This window comes from Schistocerca serialis, chromosome 9 (genome assembly GCF_023864345.2).
Source record: "Schistocerca serialis cubense isolate TAMUIC-IGC-003099 chromosome 9, iqSchSeri2.2, whole genome shotgun sequence".
NCBI classification, from domain to species: domain Eukaryota; kingdom Metazoa; phylum Arthropoda; class Insecta; order Orthoptera; family Acrididae; genus Schistocerca; species Schistocerca serialis.
The window spans coordinates 499457033-499476502 of NC_064646.1; the positions used below are offsets into that span (position 1 = coordinate 499457033).

The 19470-nt window shown below is 41.9% G+C and overlaps 1 protein-coding gene across 1 annotated transcript in view; it reads right to left on the reverse strand.

Moving 5' to 3' along the window:
- Nucleotides 1-664: 664 nt before the first annotated feature.
- Nucleotides 665-19470, reverse strand: part of LOC126418487 (uncharacterized) — a 73622-nt gene continuing 54816 nt past the window's right edge. The window contains exons 5-6 of the mRNA XM_050085263.1: nucleotides 16228-16368; nucleotides 665-1776 (exon numbers count right to left, since the gene is read on the reverse strand). Of these exons, the coding sequence (XP_049941220.1) occupies nucleotides 1296-1776; nucleotides 16228-16368 (622 nt within the window). The 3' untranslated portion in view covers nucleotides 665-1295. The remainder of the gene's footprint in view (nucleotides 1777-16227; nucleotides 16369-19470) is intronic.

The window sequence follows — 19470 nt, forward strand, 5'->3', positions numbered from 1 at the left end:
GGCATGTGAATAGTTTACAAACTTCCCCATTTCAAAATGCTTCCATCTTTCACCGCAAAGCCAATGATCATGCGCTTTTGGACGTGAGATAAGTCATTCAGCATCCGCATGATGACAACTTCACAATTTTCTGTGTGCCCAAACATGATTTATGAACCCCTCTGCCCCATACCCAATTCCTACTTTTGCCAATTGCCGTTTGTGAGTAGTTATAGCATGTTGATATACGTCAAACATAGATGCTGGCCACATTGGGGAAACTGGACAGTGTAATTTTATTGTGGATGGTACAGGATAGAAATTTTATTTCTTACATGTGTTACCTTTTATTACTGACTGTGTTCCTATATCTGCCACTGCATAAACTGCTTTATTGCAAAAAAAATGGAACTGTGGTATATATTTCTTTTTAGACTGCTCCACTAGCTCCTAATTTTGTAGCTGTATTTTCTAAGTTTTGAGCAACATTACTTTGCAGTGTTCTTCTATTACAGTTTTGGAAGACAGGTTGCAGCTAGTACCCATGAGTCTGCAGCAATACCCTGTTTTGAAAATTCAGACTTTTATTATTATTTCAACACTGCCTTTGGCAAACTGCGAAGTTCATTAGATCTATATAGCCATTTTTTTTAAAAAAAAAACGATATGAGCACCATTGCTTTATGTTCCTTCAGAGCAGCATTTACATATTGTACGACATGTACAGTTTTCTGATTCGGTTACCTATACAAATAATTAAGTTTTACAGCTCCTGCGGTCTATAGCTCGGCAGAATGCTGGGTCGGGCAGCGAGAGTGCTGTCAGAAGTCCCACTCATGTGGCGTTGCACGGCGAGTTGCGTCACAGCCCCTGCAGAGTCCCTTCCAACATGACGTGAACATGAAGGAAATGCACTGAAGATGGACAGAAAGAAGATGTGGAAAGAGGGAAAATCTGCTGTAGCAGTGTGATAGTACTCTGTGTATCTTGAATATTGCAGTGGTTTCAAATGCACCAAACATGCTCCTATCAAATAATTTTCAGCAATCAAAAATTTGTAGGAAATTGGTGTTTACTACTAATGGAGTATTTTAGTTGAGTTTTCGCAGTAGGAGTGTTGCTCATCTTACATTATTTAGTAGATATCGATCATTGTTGCCCTTGGGCTGATACTGGAGTAATTACATGTACTACATTGTACAGATGGAAAGAATAGGTGAGAGTTCATTTTTTATTTTTAATTTAAAAAGTAACGAAAAGTGAGGCAGTTGAGCTCCTTTTGCCTTACTGCCGCGATGTTTGTCGGACCGCTTGCGTCACGTCAGCATGTCTACCAGCTTCTGCTTCTTGCTCTGCCTGGCCTTGTCCAGCGGTGTGTCCCCGTCGGCGTCTCTGGCCCCTCTGTCGGCGCCCGCCTCCAGAAGCGCTGCCGCCGCCTCCGCGTGGCCCCAGTACGCCGCCCAGTGCAGCGGCGTACTCGCATCGTCAGCCCTGGCGTTGGGGTCGGCAGAGGACCAAGCCAGTAGCCGCACCACAGCCGCACTGCCGTTCCATACGGCGTAGTACAGAGGCGTCTCGCGCCTGTTGTTCCTGGCGTTCACAGACGCCCTGGCCTGCAGCAGACGCCTCACTGCCTCCACACTTCCACTCGCTGCCGCCCAATGCAAGGCGGTGTTCCTGTTCTCGTCAAATGCCCGCACATCTGCACCAGCTTCGAGCAGCACCCGCATCTCCTGCACTGCCCCCTTCTTAGCTAACTGGATCAGTCTCCTGTCCTTCTCTCGTTCAGGGAGCCTCCTGCGCAAAATCCATAAATGCTCAGCTTCTGTCAAAGCACACACCCCTGATGAAGAAAAGTGTCATAAATACAGAACTGCTAGCACTTCTAGAAACACATCTGCCCAGTGAATCTACAAATTCTCCCTTCTATGATACTTAACAGTGGGGAAATCTCTGTATATTACAGTACAGATTAACAACTGTACCATACTCAGTCACGCACATTTCTGACAGTGGAGCATGCAGACGTTAAACTCCATTGATACAGACACTTTATGCATACAACACTACTGTTTTAAGTGCATCAGTCCTTTCTTAAATAATCAGATCTCGAGGTACGTAAAGAAAATTTCCTGCCATGGCAGAAAAAAATTTTACTTAGTTATTCAGAAAGTTTCTTGATAGAGTCTTATCAATCATAGAAAGCAACCATTTACCTATAAAGCAGTTATCCAAAGTATTTCAGATGTAGCAGTGACACACACACAAACACACAAACTTCCCACCTAAATTCGCGTGGCTGCTGTGTTTCTGAAGACAAGAGTAAAACTTGTTGCCTATGGGAGTAAATTAATGTTTCATGCACTTGTCTAGAATACCATACAAAATACTGCACCAAGTAAACCTTGGCTTCCTGAACACGCTGTGCACTTTGCACCACTGATGTATGCACTGTGAAAGGCAGCGTCTCATTGGCATGTCACAGCTTCACTGCAATGAGCCTAATAAAAATACCTATTTTTATGCTGAAAATTGTGTTTTGCATGTGCTCAGGAGTAATGTCCACAAATATTTTAGTAGCCGATCTTTCTAAGACTACACTTGATTTGCTATTTATTGCAATGTTTGTATCATTGGCAAACAAAACGAAATGCCCGGAGGAGCACAACTGATTTAATGAGCAGGCATCTGAAGCTAATTGCAGAATGATTGTACTTCCTCCGACATAAATTGTGCGTAACGACCACGAAGATATGATATGAGAAATTAGGGTTCATACGGAGGCACATAGATAGTCGTTTTTCTCTCGCGCTATTTGCGAGTGGAACAGGAATGAAATGATTAGTAGTGGTACGGAGTACCGTCCGCCAAGAGCTGTATGGTGGATTGTGGAGTATTAATGTAGATGCACATGTAAAGAGTGTACGTTCGTAAGTCTAAATAGAAACTATGAAAGATTATCTTGAAACAAAAGAATTAGATACAAACGAATGAACACTAAACAGTTGGTTAAGACACGGTATGTAATGTTGCTGACATCATTGGGAAAGCAATTTTATTTAGAAATGCAGTAATGTGCAAAACATGCATACTTTTAAAAGATGTAAGATGCATAGTGGAATCATGGCTACAAGATCTGTAGCTACTGGATACTTTTTTACACTCTGTGACGTAAAAGAGAACAAGCGAGAAGAGTTTACTTACAGAATACACAGCTATTTTGTCTGATTCAGCTCTCTGTATGGGACAACATGTAAATCGTGAGATTAGAAAATAAGACAGAAACCAAACTTTAATTTTAGTACAAAGGAGAAAACTTTGTATATGCACAACACTTACCTCTCATTATACATATGCAGCAGGCCACAGTAGGTGTATATTGATACTGTACACTTGCCGGTGACGTCGTGGGCACGTGACGTGATAAAGAAAGTATATAATTGGAGCAGGAACAAATGAATAATTCTATCGATGGTGAATGCAAACCACAAACTGGGAACTCCACTGACATAGCGATTTTGAAAAAGGAGACTGAGTATATTAGCTTTGCAACAACAGCATCTTGCTTTGCCATGCACACACACACACACACACACACACACACACACACACACACACACACACACATATATATATATATATATATATATATATATATATATATATATATATATATATATGCATATATAGATACACACATATATATAATTCTCTGTCCTACTTGTATCACTTGCTATAGATGCTCCGTCCTTCTTTTATCACTTGCTATGCATGCTGAGGGATTGTAGCACGTGAACAGTCATCTAGCTTTGCCATTTCTGGTAGACACGTCCTAGAGTCCATCTATAGCAAGTGATAAAAGAAGGACAGTGAAGCCTGTGTAGACGGCGAGGTTTGGGCGCCTACATCCCAGTCAGAGTGTGGAGTGCTCAGGCCTGCCAAGTCTGTAAAGTAGGATAAGCGGTGATCTGTCGCAGATCTGACGATAGAGTACAAAGTTGCTGCAGGCACAAGTGGTTTGGAGTGTACAGTTCAACGCACATCACTGAACATTGAAATCTGTAGCAGACAACCACTGCGACTTCCGATGTTGACCCAACGACATTGTCAGTCACAATTGCAGAGGGGAAAGGATAATTGAGATAGGAGCGGAGAGCAATGTAAACGTGCTACTGGTCATATGACTTAACGTTTTGGACTGCTCGGAACGCGCACCGTGCCACAGACACAGGACACTGAGGGCTGTATTGTGATGCAGGGGACATTCACCAGCGCTTTCTGGGGTAAGGATCTATGGCACGCTGACGCCGTATGACTGCGTGAACATTAATGATGACCAGCTACATCTTTTTGCATGACTTGCAGCGGCGATGTCGTCTTTCAGCAGGACAACACTCTGTGTCACAATGCAAGACTAGTGGTACATTATTTTGAGCAGCATCATAGCGAAATTTGCCTAATCTGAATCCGATATAGCAACGTGTGGGGTGCCACTGGAAGTCAGCTTCACATCCCCAAACCACCAATCCGTAATTTATGAGAATTATGTAACCTATGTGTAACAGTGCTGTGCTTATAAAATTTGGATCAACCGATCAGTAGGAAAAATATGCCATGGAAGAAGCATGTGGCGGCTGAACCCATTCCATCTGCACTTTGAGAGTAGCGTTGCACAAATGGTGACAACACGTGTAAACACAGCAACGACACTGTGACAAAAGGGCGACAATAGGAAACCACAAAACGTTATTCCACATGCCTCCAAGGGATAAATAAACACTGAAATAACACAACAACGTCATATTTAGAGGATTTAGTGGACAAAGGCTATGATAATCAGCATAATATGAGTAATACTTACAAGCGGTGCCATTATGTGTGGCAAAGAACTGCAATGAAGATGAAATAGGGCTTTACGCATTACGCAGCAGAACTAAAGGGCAAAGTAGCCTCGAACAGAAGAGACAATGGACGAGGATGGAACGCAGTCCTCGACGTGGGAAGCAATTACACACTGTCTTTACCTTTCTATAACCCTATTTGTGAATCCAGAGATGAGTGGACCCTCAGGAGCATATCATTACAGGGGGAAGTACTATGGAAGGCTAAGACAGCATCGTACTTACTTTTACCAGGAAGAAATATGTAAGATGATGAAATCATTTTTGAAAATAAAGCAACGAGTGTCAATAGAATAAATGTGGTTTTTTTAAAAGCAACTATTGGCTGTAATTGGTAGAGAGTTTACATGTACATACGAGTGTTATGAACATTTTACCAGAACCAATATTTCCTAGCGAATTTATTGTGGGCTTGCAGTGTCCATGACAGAGAAATGAAACAGATCATAATTGCAAGGTTCTAGATTGACAATATTACGCTATGCTGACTAAATATTTTGGCATGGCTAGTAAATAGCATAGTTAAGCCATCACAGAATTCACAATGCCTGGTTTCAGCTTATTGCCAATCTGTTACAAAACGGAAGAAACGCTACTGTAACAATAAGATTCAACTGGCTGAAGATTAAGATTAGAAAGAATCTAAGAATTTATAAAGAAGTAACCCCTGCATGCCATAACATACCAAAAAGGAGTATCCCGAAACGGGTATGACCTCTTAGGCTGAGAATGTAAATAAAATATGAAGCTGCATGAAAGGTCATTATGCAAAACAGTAGTTATTTCGTTAAAATTGTCAATGCTCGATAGTGCATTCAGAGGACTGTCCACCTAGCACTACCTCACGGCCTCTCTATGGAGTGTTTTATTTGGCTTTCTATGCAGCCAGTGGCCACTGTAGTTAGTCCCATTCTATCAGGTTTTTTTTTTAAATTGCTTGCTAAAAAGGTTTCTATTAGGTTTTACTCTGATTTTACATATTTCTTTCTCTTTTTCTTTTGTTTTTAGCTTTGTAATATACTTCACAATTTACTGTTGGATACACACTTTAGCTGTGTGGAAACATTTTAATTAATGACGATACATATTTGCTTTAAACAACTGGGACACTGACGCAGGAAATTAGTTTTACTATCTCAGTAGCGACTTCTGCCAGCTACAGCTCGTGTCTGTATATCCACAGGACGCTTTCAGGCCATCTCCAGTACTTGCTCATGTAACTGCGTGTACGAACTGCGTCATGTTTATATCCGTATCAGAATATTCCTGATGGTATGTTATGGCTTGAGGCATATCAACTTTTCTATATATTCGTAGATTATTCTGCTGCCAATTAATCCTATTATTGTGGCATTAGCGTTTTCTGCATTTAGTAACCGCTCTGATGATGGCTGCAACCCGTTACTGCTCGTTGTGTCTTGTACAGTAATGTGCAATACGGATGGACATTCATGAACAAAATACCTGATCATGTCCACATGGTAGCCTTCATGACCGCGAATATCATGAGCAAAATAAGACATTACAATCAGCACGCCTTCTACTGACCACCACATGTGTTAACAGAACAAAGTCTTATATCAGTTCATATGATGTCACGACACCGTTAGGACTACAGGTTTGTTTATAAATAAATCTTCTGCTACCAGTCACGATTTTTCATTATTTACTTTTCGCACGACGCACTTCGGGAAATGATTCCCATTTTCAAGTGCGCTTTTTGTGTGCATTAAGCCATTTCTATTGATGTTGTCAATGTGTGAGAGACTACTTCATTTCGTTGACTTTTAAGTTTTCTAATGGTCCATTTGTGGAGAGTCTCACACACACTAAACGTCACACACAATTTGTTGTACACTTTATACTTCGAAAATATCTTATATAAACAAAACAGTTACAAAGATGGCTTAATACACATAAAAATCGCACTTGAAAATGGGAATCATTTCCCGAAACGCGTCGTGCGAAAAGTAAAAGAACAATCGTGACAGGTAGCACAAGATTTATTTATAAACAAACCTATTGTTTTCACAGTCGCAGGCTTTCAAAAAACATTTATAATGGATCAGATCAGATCTTTAAGACTGCCTTTAGTACCATAACACAAGACTACTGTTGAGAGTTGCAGGCCATGGACGTCAAGCAATGTATCTGAATGTCATAGAAGACAAGAAAACAGTGGAAAACAACATCTATCCTAGATCCATACGGCTTTTCATTTCATTGGAACACCACAGGAAGGACAGTTTTATGATTGTAGGCCTGATGACCCACAAACTAGATTATCTTAGATGATATTACAAGGTCACCAGGTACTGACAAGGAATAAAACAAACAATGTCATGCTGAAAACACAAATCAAAGCTGTTAGGTAGCAGATAGTAACAGATCTCAGAGAGAAATTATGCGGATTGTATTAAGTTTATGTATGTAATGCCATATAGTAGGCTAAACTCAGTATCGAGCTGGATGATTGGAAAAAATAAGTTTAAATACCAGAGAAATGTACATTCACATAAAATTGAAACAAAAAATTGAATGATCACCCTGGCCCTAAACCACTATTTCAGGGATAGTATGGTTAAAGACACTCACGCGTGAGCAATAAATAACTACTTTTAATTATCTCCTAAATTGAAAGCTCTAAAACAAAGTTTAAGATATCTGATCATGCTAAACAACAAATCTCGAGTCTAGTCGTGATGTGGTACAAATTTCAAACTGTCACTACAAATACATTACATTATAGTCCAGGTTAAGCATGTCAGAACGGTTTTCAATGAAGTCAGTGCATATTTGTTCATTCTATGGTGAATGATTTAATTATCTCTATTCAGTGAATTAAATTGATATCAGTTACATTTTTGCTCATGCAAAGTACATTTTATCGAAACTACTAACCACAACAGAATGATATTTTTACGTTAGGTTCTGGTTGCTGCCGCCTACGATCAGATGGAACGTTTTGATAATATTTTACAAGAGTCGTTAGAGAAAAAATGAAAGCTAAAAATTATAAATGAAAAACGTTCGCAGAATCATAAAGTTAAAACTACATTATCATAAACTTATTTGTTTAGAAGGTGTCAATTCTCTATCACTAAACTTTGAAAAAATACACTCATGCAGTTCAGAACTTGTAAGGGGTGTCCCACGAGTATATGCCTAACATACGATGACAAGCAGATAGAAGAAGTGAACAGTGTTAAATTCTTGGGGCTACAGGTTGGTAATAAATTCAACTGGGAGGAGCACACCACAGAACTGCTGAGGCGTCTTAACAAATCTCCGTTTGCAACGCGAATTGTGTCGGACATAGGGGATACAAAAATGAAAAAGCTAGCATACTATGCTTACTTTCATTCCATAGTGTCATATGGGATTATTTTTGGGGTAATTCATCAAGCCAAGCTAAAGTTTTCCTGGTACAAAAACGTGCAGTAAGAGCTGTATGTGGTGTGTACTCAAGAAAATCTTGCAGAAGCCTGTTTTGGGAACTAGGGATACTAACTACTACTTCCGAATATACTTGTTCCTTAATGAAATTTATCATTAAAAATTATCACTTTTTCAAACCAACACCTCAGTTCATGGAATCAATACTAGAAATAAGAATAATATTCACAAGGATTTAAAGTCACTTACTCTTGTACAAAAAGGTGTGCATTATTCAGGAACACACATTTTCAATAACTTTCCAGCAGCCATAAAAAGCTTAACAACCAATGAAATTGAGTTTAAGGGAAGCCTAAAGGATCTATTGGTGGCCAAATCCCTCTACTCCATTGATGAATTTCTCAGTAGAACCAACTGATTATATATATATATATATATATATATATATAGTGACCAGGCAAAATATCTCACGAAATAAGAATCAAACGAAAAAACTACGAAGAACGAAATTCGTCTAGCTGCAAGGGGGAAAACAGATGGCGCTATGATTGGCCCGTTAGATGCCATATATCAAACGGATATCAACTGCGTTTTTTAAAAATTGGAACCCCCTTGTTATTACATATTCGTGTAGTACGTAAAGAAATATGAATGTTTTTGTTGGACCACTCTTTTCGCTTTGTGATAGATGGCGCTGTAATAGTCGCAAACGTATAAGTACATGATATCACGTAACATTCCGCCAGTGCGGACGGTATTTGCTCCGTGATACATTACCCGTGTTAAAATGGACAGTTTACCAATTGCGGAAAAGGTCGATATCGTGTTGATGTATGGCTGTTGTGATCAAAATGCCCAACGGCCGTGTCCTACATATGCTGCTCGGTATCCTGGACATCATCCAAGTGTCCGGACCGTTCGCCGGATAGTTACGTTATTTAAGGAACCAGGAAGTGTTCAGCCACATGTGAAACGTCAACCACGACCTGCAACAAATGATGATGCCCAAGTAGGTGTTTTAGCTGCTGTCTTGGCTAATCCGCACATCAGTAGCAGACAAACTCCTCGAAAATCGGGAATCTCAAAAACTTCGGTGTTGAGAATGCTACATCAACATCGATTGCAACCGTACTATATTTCTATGCACCAGGAATTGCATAGCGACGGCTTTGAACGTGTACAGTTCTGCCACTGAGCACATGGGAAATTACGGGACGGACAGATTTTTTGCACGCGTTCTATTGAGCGACGAAGCGTCATTCACCAACAGCGGTAACGTAAACCGGCATAGTATGCACTATTGGGCAACGGAAAATCCACGATGGCTGCGACAAGTGGAACATCAGCGACCTTGGCGGGTTAATGGTGCGGTATTATGGGAGGAAGGATAATTGGCCCCCATTTTTTCGATGGCAATTTGAATGGTGCAATGTATGCTGATTTCCTACGTAATGTTCTACCGATGTTACTACAAGATGTTTCAATGCATGACAGAATGTCGATGTACTTCCAGCATGATGGATGTCCGGCATATAGCTCCCGTGCTGTTGAAGCGGTATTGAATAGCATATTTCATGACAGGTGGATTGGTCGTCGAAGAACCCGCACGTTCACCGTATCTGACGTCCGCGGATTTCTTTCTGTGGGGAAAATTGAAGGATATTCGCTATCGTGGTCCACCGACAACGCCTGACAGCATGCGTCAGCGCATTGCCAGTGCATGTGCGAACATTACGGAAGGCGAACTACTCGCTGTTGAGAGGAATGTCGTTACACGTATTGCCAAATGCATTGAGGTTGATGGACATCATTTTGAGCATTTGTTGCATTAATGTGTGTATTTACAGGTAATCACGCTGTAACAGCATGCGTTCTCAGAAATGAAAAGTTCACAAAGGTACATGTATCACATTGGAACAACCGAAATGAAATGTTCAAACGTACCTACGTTCTGTATTTTAATTTAAAAAACGTACCTGTCACCAACTGTTCGTCTAAAATTGTGAGCCATATGTTTGTGACTATTACAGCGCCATCTATCACAAAGCGAAAAAAGTGGTCCAAACAAAACATTCCAAACAAAACATACACGAATATGTACTAAAAACTGTGGGTTCCTATTTTGAAAAAGCGCATTTGCTATCCGTTTGACCTATGGCAGCGCCACCTAGCAGGCCAACCATAGTGCCATCTGGTTTCTCCCTTCAAGCTAGACAAGTTTCGTTCTTTGTAGTTTTTTCGTTTGACGCTTATTTCGTGAGATATTTGGCCTGGTCACGATCAATGGACCACCCTGTATATATAACTTATGCACAATTTCAGTGCAGTAATGTGTTCATTGTAAATAAGTATTATGGTAGTTCAATTACATGTTTATTAGCTTGTAGATAAGAAAAGACTTTTTTTTTTAAATTCAGTGCATTAGTGTTTGTAAAATGAGTCTTTCATACAGTGTTCATTATAAAAATGACGATCATTCCACTTGGCACCTGTGGAATGGTACATTAGCTTATTTGTTTGAGTTGTAAATATTTGTCATGTATTATTGCTTTTCTGACATGTTGTGCATCCCGGAGGACCTCCTCACTACGTATCAATTGGAATGGAATTAAATCTAATCAAATCTCATTTGAGTTCCTGAAGCATTTCCATTGTTGTTGTTGTGGTCTTTAGCCCTGAGACTGGTTTGATGCAGCTCTCCATGCTACTCTATCCTGTGCAAGCTTCTTCATTTCCCAGTACCTACTGCAACCTACATCTGTCTGAATCTGTTTAGTGTATTCATCTCTTGGTCTCCCTCTACGATTTTTACCCTCCACACTGCCCTCCAATACTAAATTCGTGATCCCTTGATGCCTCAGAACATATCCTACCAACCGATCCCTTCTTCTAGTTAAGTTGTGCCACAAACTTCTCTTCTCCCCAATCCTATTCAATACCTCCTCCTTAGTTATATGATCTACCCATATAATCTTCAGCATTCTTCTGTAGCACCACATTTCCAAAGCTCCTGTTCTCTTCTTGTCCAAACTAGTTATCGTCCATGTTTCACTTCCATACATGGCTACGCTCCATACAAATACTTTCAGAAACGACTTCCTGACACTTAAGTCAATACTCGATGTTAACAAATTTCTCTTCTTCAGAAACCCTTTCCTTGCCATTGCCAGTCTACATTTAATATCATCTCTACTTCGACCATCAGTTATTTTGCTCCCCAAATAGCAAAACTCCTTTACTACTTTAAGTGTCTCATTTCCTAATCTAATTCCCTCAGCATCACCCAACTTAATTCGACTACATTCCATTATCCTCGTTTTGCTTTTGTTGATGTTCATCTTATACCCTCCTTTCATGACACTGTCCATTCCGTTCAACTGCACTTCCAAGTCCTTTGCTGTCTCTGACAGAATTACAATGTCATCGGCGAACCTCAAAGTTTTTATATCTTCTCCATGGATTTTAATACCTACTCCGAATTTTTCTTTTGTTTCCTTCACTGCTTGCTTAATATACAGATTGAATAACATCGGGGATAGGCTACAACCCTGTCTCACTCCCTTCCCAACCACTGCTTCCCTTTCGTGCCTCTCGACTCTTATAACTGCCATCTGGTTTCTGTACAAATTGTAAATAGCCTTTCGCTCCCTGTATTTTACCCCTGCCACCTTCAGAATTTGAAAGAGAGTATTCCAGTCAACATTGTCAAAAGCTTTCTCTAAGTCTACAAATGCTAGAAACGTAGGTTTGCCTTTCCTTAATCTAGCTTCTAAGATAAGTCGTAGGGTCAGTATTGCCTCATGTGTTCAAATATTTCTACGAAATCCAAACTGATCTTCCCAGAGGTCAGCTTCTACCAGTTTTTCCATTCGTCTGTAGAGAATACGCGTTAGTATTTTGCATCCGTGACTTATTAAACTGATAGTTCGGTAATTTTCACATCTGTCAGCACCTGCTTTGTTTGGGATCGGAATTATTATATTCTTCTTGAAGTCTGAGGGAATTTCGCCTATCTCGTACATCTTGCTCACCAAATGGTAGAGATTTGTCAGGACTGGCTCTCCCAAGGCCGTCAGTAGTTCTAATGGAATGTTGTCTACTCCCCGGGCCTTGTTTCGACTCAGGTCTTTCAGTGCTCTGTCAAACTCTTCACGTAGTATCATATCTCCCATTTCATCTTTATCTACATCCTCTTCCATTTCCATAATATTGTCCTCAAGTACATCGCCCTTGTATAGGCCCTCTATATACTCCCTCCACCTTTCTGCTTTCCCTTCTTTGCTTAGAACTGGATTTCCATCTGAGCTCTTGATATTCATACATTTCCATTAACACTTACATTTGTTCGAAGCTATCAGTAACAAATCTAGCAGCCCGCCTGTGAATTACTTCGATAGTTTCCTTTAACCCTACGTGGTAACCATGCCAAACGCTCGAGCAGGGTCCTACATGGGATCTCCTTTATAGATGAAATACACTTTACTAAAATTCTCCCAATAAGCCGAAGTCGACCACTCGACTTCTCTTCCACAGTCCTTCATATCGTCTTGTAACGTTACGCTCAGATATTCAAACGACAGGACTGTGGCAAGCGGTACACTACTACTGCCGTGTCAGAACATTACAGATTTATCTTCTTACTCATCCACACTAACTTGCATTTTTCTACATTTAGAGCTAGCTCCACTCATCACACCAACTAGACATCTGATCTAAGTCATTCTGTATCCTCCCACAGTTACTCAATTTCGACACCACAGCATAATCAGCAGACTACTGCCGACCCTGTCTGCCAAATCATTTACATATTAAAGAATAATAATAAATAATAATAAAAGAATAATATCGGTCCTATGACACATCCCTGGCACGTTACCGACGATATCCTTGTCGCTGATGAACACTCGCCATCGAAGATAACATGCTGGATCCCATTACTTAGGAAGTCTTCAAGCCACTCACATATCTGTGAATCTATTCCATATGCTCGTTACTTCTTCAACAGCCTGCAATGAGGCACCGTGTCAAAAGCTTTCCGGAAATCTAGAAATATGGAATCTGCCTGTTGTCCTTCATCCATACTACGCAGTATATCATTTGAGAAAACAATGAGCTGAGTTCCACACAAGCGATGCTTTCAAAAGCCATGCTGACTGGTGGACATAAGTTGCTTAATCTCAAGAAAATATATTATATTCGAACTGGGAATGTGTTCGATTCTGCAGCAAACCGATGATAGGGATATCGGTGTGTAATTTTGCGGGTCCGTTCTTTTACCTTTCTTATATATTCCATCCAGACCTTATGACCGTAGGTTTCAACTCGTTCAAATGTTTTCTCTACGCTAGGGATGCTTAGTACTATGTCGTCTAAATGGAAGTCTGTCCAACGGTCAGACGGCGGTATTTTTGTACGACTCTCCTGCGTGAACGATTTTTTGAATGTGAAATTTAAAACTTCAGCTTTCGTTTTTCTATCTTCAACTTCCACACCAGATTGCTCAATAAGTTACTCACTTGCCAATTTTACATAGGACTATAATTTTTCCCGCCTCTCCGACAGATATTTTGCTAAGGTGTAACGGTGGAAGTTGTGTGTTTCATGCATAGATCTTTTCACAGACGCACTAATCTCTACTAACCTTCGCGTGTCGCCATTTGAACCGAGAGTCACTGCTTCCTCAGCATTTTCCGAATTTCTTTATTAAACCATGGTGGGTCTTTTCCGTCCTACTTACCGGGCACATAACTCTCCAGACCACGATTTACAATGTGCTTAGACTTTGCCCATAATTGCTCTACGTCATCTTGCCGGAACTAACTGATGTCAGTTCACAGTCTGAGATGCTAGCAACTGCTTAAAGTAGTTCAGTTTAGTCTTCTGTGGCTTGTAATTATTCATTTAAGGTCTTTTACTATCTCCCACAACCGTCTACCGCCCAAAAAAGAGCGAAATCTTCACTTTTTTGGCCTACATCGTTTTTCCTATTAGTACCTTGGCTACATCTTCTTTCCCAAAACGCGCTCTACTTCAATGTTGATTTTTTTATCTTCTTCACCAACTAATTTTGGTGCTGTTTTTCAAGTCTTGTCCTGGTTTGTTTTATTTCCCTCTCCATCTCGTTTATTTACTCTACCGATTGCTCTCTTATCGCGTTTTATGGTTTTTTATGACCATCCGCAGTAATTTCACTTGTAATGATATCCTTCTGATGCTTCAATTGTCTCTTGATACAGGTGTAGGGTAGTAGAATGGCTAAAACCTGTTTCTTACATTGAGAGATTCCTGACTTTTTCGGAAGTAATGTTCACTGTGAACTGTCTGTTTAATCTCTTCCACGATACACTCTTCTCTTTTTTTGTTAGGACACACTACATCCTGTGACTAATAACTCACGATATTTGTATGCACAAAACTGTGCAAATATGTGTCGAAGTCGAGCTCTCCAATTATTTTCAGGATCAGTTTTCTGTCTGTTCAACGAACAGCAGACACCGTTGGTGAAATTCTGTTGTCTTACTGTGCTGCATTAGGCTTTTAGTCAAAGCCCGAAAGTTTTAATTCACTATGTAGGAGGGAATACTTCTTAAGTCCAATAAAATAATTTTAATCCATTATCAATGTTAAAAGTCTTGTTTTGCTGCCATTTGTCCCCTTGAATAGTTGCGGAGACTACCATATCACGTAAAAGTTTGTTGTTTTCTGCTGTGATTAAGACTAAAGACATATTGAATACTCTGTTGCTACTCATGGTCCTCTATATCTATTTTTCAGGTACCAGTTGGATTGCCTTTGACTTTAACGTGAAATGACTGTCATTGAAGCCATGTTGCCACCATACCAATTCACTGTCATATAGCAGTTTATTTCGATAAAGACGAAGTCAAATATCAACGTCTGGTACCAGTGGCCTTTGATTTCCGAAAGGAGAAGGTATCCGTAGAATGGATTTACGCAGAAAAAGACAAAAACTAGCCAGACAGGTGTGAAACTCTGTGAGCTACAAGGAGTCGTTTACAGCTGGTGGGGCGTGTACTGTGGCATCAAAAGGACTGCATCGCTTTCCTGGTCAGCACTGACATCCCCCTTAATCAGTAGCGCACCTCCAGGTCTGAGTATCGCTTTCATTGTTGGTGATGTTTTCACTGCCACCAGAGGTTCTCGCATACATCCCTCATAGTAAAGTAAGCCCCAATCCACGGTGCTATTCCCACACACTGTGTATCTTCAAATCTGATTTTGTGTTTTGAAAAAAAAAAAGAAAAAAGAGTAACTATAAACGACAATGGGAATTTCAGCCATGAGTCTACGTGAGATGAGGAAGCCTAATAGTTAAAGCGGCTGCTTGTGGTGTGCAAGATATCCGCTTTTGACAAGCAATGTGGCATACATTTTCCAATGGTCACTGCGTATGGAAGAGTCTGAACAAGCGATTTAAAGTAAAATATCCAAATTTTATATATTTAAACACATAAACTACTCAGCATGTTGCTTATTGCGCTGCTGCATATCATTTTGTTTTTCTATCTGTATTCATCAGCGTTCCAACATTTCTTTTGAAGGCCTCCATAGACGTAAATTAACCTTTACATATTCGGATAGCATCAAAATGTTGAGGAGCTGAGGCGCGTCAAAACCGTTTTTCAGATCCATTCCCTGTAGAATTAATTCTCAAGATAGAAAAAAATCTTTGGAAACAGAAATTGCACCCAACACACGAATGTATCACGAAATAATTTAGTTTTATTGCATTTTTCACGTGCAGGTACATCGTGTGACTCATTTCTGTTCCGAACTGAATAGGTTGAAATTTATAAAAAGAATAACTGTACATGAAAACCATGACTTCCGCTTCATCAGACTACGTTTTTTTTACGGTAACACTTGCGTAACGTCCCCTCACGTTGGACTGTGAGTGTGGACAGTGCATGCACAAAGCGAGGGTACCCACCACAGGAAAGAGACGGCCTCGTCAGAAAGTTGTGTACTGGCCTGGGAAGCCGTGGGCGGCGCGGCTGTGGCGGGAGTCCGTCCGCGGTCGCTGTGTGTCCGGGGGGCGGCGCTGGTGCCGCCGTCCACAGTGGGCGGCGAGCTGAAGAGAGACACTGCTGGGGAAAGGGTGCGCACACAGAGGACAGACAGGTGGCAGTGCTGCTGAGAGACAAATAATACACCGAAGGAAAAAATGTTCAAATGTGTGTGAAACCTTATGGGACAACTGCAAAGGTCATTAGTCCCTAAGCTTACACACTACTTAACCTAAATTGTCCTAAGGACAAACACACACACCCATGCCCGAGGGAGGACTCGAACCTCCGCCGGGACTAGCCGCACAGTCCGTGACTGCAGCGCCTAGAGCGTTCGGGTAACCCTACACTGAAGAGCCAAAGAAACCGGAACACATGCTTAATATTGTTTAGGGACACCGCGAACACGCGGAAGTGCCGCAACACGACGTAGCATGGACTCGACTAATGTCTGAAGTAGTGCTGCAGGCAACTGACACCATGAATCCTGCAGCGCTGCACATAAATTCGTAAGAGTGCGAGGGGATCGAGATCTCTTCTGAAGAGCATGTTGCTAGGCATCCCAGATATGAAACTTCCTGGCCGATTAAAACTGTGTGCCGGACCGAGACTCGAACTCCGGACCTTTGCCTTTCGCGGGCAAGTGCTCTACCACTGGCTAAGCCATGTCTCCGCAATATGCTTTCTTTCAGGAGTGCTAGGTTCGCAGGAGAGCTTCTGTAAAGTTTGGAAGGTAGGAGACAAGGTACTGGCAGAAGCAAAGCTGTGAGGACGAGGCGTGAGTCGTGCTTGGGTAGCTCAGTTGGTGGAGCACTTGACCGCGAAAGGCAAAGGTCCAGAGTTCGAGTCTCGGTCCGGAACACAGTTTTAATCTGCCAGGAAGTTTCATATCAGCGCACACTCCGCTGCAGAGTGAAAGTCTCATTCTGGAAACATCCCCCAGGCTGTGGCCAAGCCATGTCTCCGCAATATCCTTTCTTTCAGGAGTGCTAGTTCTGCAAGGTTCGCAGGAGAGCTTCTGTAAAGTTTGGAAGGTAGGAGACAATACTGGCAGAAGTAAAGCTGTGAGTACGGGGCGTGAGTCGTGCTTGGGTAGCTCAGTTGGTAGAGCACCTGCCCGCGAAAGGCAAAGGTCCCGAGTTCGAGTCTCGGTCGGGCACACAGTTTTAATCTGCCAGGAAGATTCATATCAGCGCACACTCCGCTGCAGAGTGAAAATCCCATTCTGGGGGAATCCCAGATATGCTGAATAATGCTCGTGCCTGAGGAGTTTGGTGGCCAGTGGAAGTGTTTAAACTTAGAAGGGTGTTCCTGAAGCTACTCTTTAGGAATTCTGGAAGTGAGGGGTGTCGCATTGTTCAGCTGTAATGACCCATTGGGCATGAATGGATGCAAGCGATCAGACAGAATGCTTACTTACGTGTCACCTGTCAGAGTCGTATCTAGAACTATCAGGGCTCTCATATCACTCCAACTGCACACAGCCCACGCTATTACAGAGCCTCCACCAGTTTGAACAGTCCCCAGCTGACATGCAGGGTCCATGGATCGATGAGGTTGTCTCCATACCCGTACACGCCCATCCCCTCGATACAATTTGAAACGAGACTCGTCGGACCAGGCAGCATGTTTCCAGTCGCCAACAGTGCAATGTCAGTATTGATGGGCCCAAGTGAGGGGTAATGCTTTGTGTCGAGCAGTTATCAGGCGTGCACGAGTGCGCTTTCGGCTCCGAAAGCCCATATTGATGATGTTTCGTTGAATGGTTCGCACGCTGACGCTTGTTGATGGCCCAGTACCGAAATCTGCAGCATTTTGTGGAAGGGTTCCACTTCAGTCGTCGTTGGTCCCGATCTATGCAGGATCTTTTGTTGGCCACGCATGTCGGAGATTTTATGTTTTACCAGATTCCTGATATTCACGGTAACTCGTGAAATGGTCGTACGTAAAAATCCACACTTCATTGCTACCTCGGAGATGCTGTGTCACCTTCACTAGTGCGGCGACTACAACACCACGTTCAAACTCACTCAAAGCTTGATAACCTTCCATTGTAGCAGCAGTCACCGATCTAACATCTGCGCCAGACGTTGTCTTGTATAGGCGTTGCCGACCGCGGCGCCGTATGGCTATACCAGTTTCTTTGGCGCTTCAGTGTATGTACGTAATGTAACAGAAATAATTACTAAATAAGGATAACATAATACTGAAGCCATGAAAAACCAGGCTGCTCCGTGATGTTAGGTAGCTAATCTATTTGCTAATAAACACTGTTTTACCTAGAGATTCGGCGAACTTGTCGTAGATGTTGTAAGGTAGCAGTATTTTGCACCTTACTGTAATACAATAATTGTTGCAAAGACGAGTTAGATATCGGTTATTATGTTATTTATCAGGCAATCAGCCTGTTGTTGTTGTTGTGGTCTTCAGTCCTGAGACTGGTTTGATGCAGCTCTCCATGCTACTCTATCCTGTGCAAGCTTTTTCATCTCCCAGTACCTACTGCAACCTACATCCTTCTGAATCTGCTTAGTGTATTCATCTCTTGGTCTCCCTCTACGATTTTTACCCTCCACGCTGCCCTCCAATACTAAATTGGTGATCCCTTGATAGGCAATCAGCCTATTGAAATTAATATAGGGAGTATCAGACGGCATAAGAAGCGTATTAACTTTAAGAAATTCGCATGTTGCATTAAGTCGTGGTTCAGGTGATATTTTCACGGAGTTTGGCTGGAGCGGACGAGCGGAAACTGCTCAAAGGCAGGGCAGAGGGGTGGGGAAGTTTACAACCGACCATTACTAGTCGGCATGCGAAAGCGTCCCACTGGGGGAGACGCGCCGCCGGAGCAGGTAGGCACCCATTGCGCGGGGCCTTGGAGGGACGGCGCCTCGTTGGCGCTGGACTTTACGCCGACGCCACTATTTTGAGATGAGCTAGCGCCTAAGGGAGCCTTCCCATGAATCTTAACGTTTTCTGGGGCTTTCTAAGATTCGCGGTTAAGCTAGTGCACTGATCTTTCCCGCGCGAGGGCGACACGATTGGTGGGTTCAGTTTTGAACGGAGTTTCAGTTTGTTCCAGAATAATCTAGGCGCAGTAAGGCGCAGAATGTTGTAATTGGCGGGAAGAAGCCAGGAAATAATAGTGGGAGCGAACTGTGCTGGTC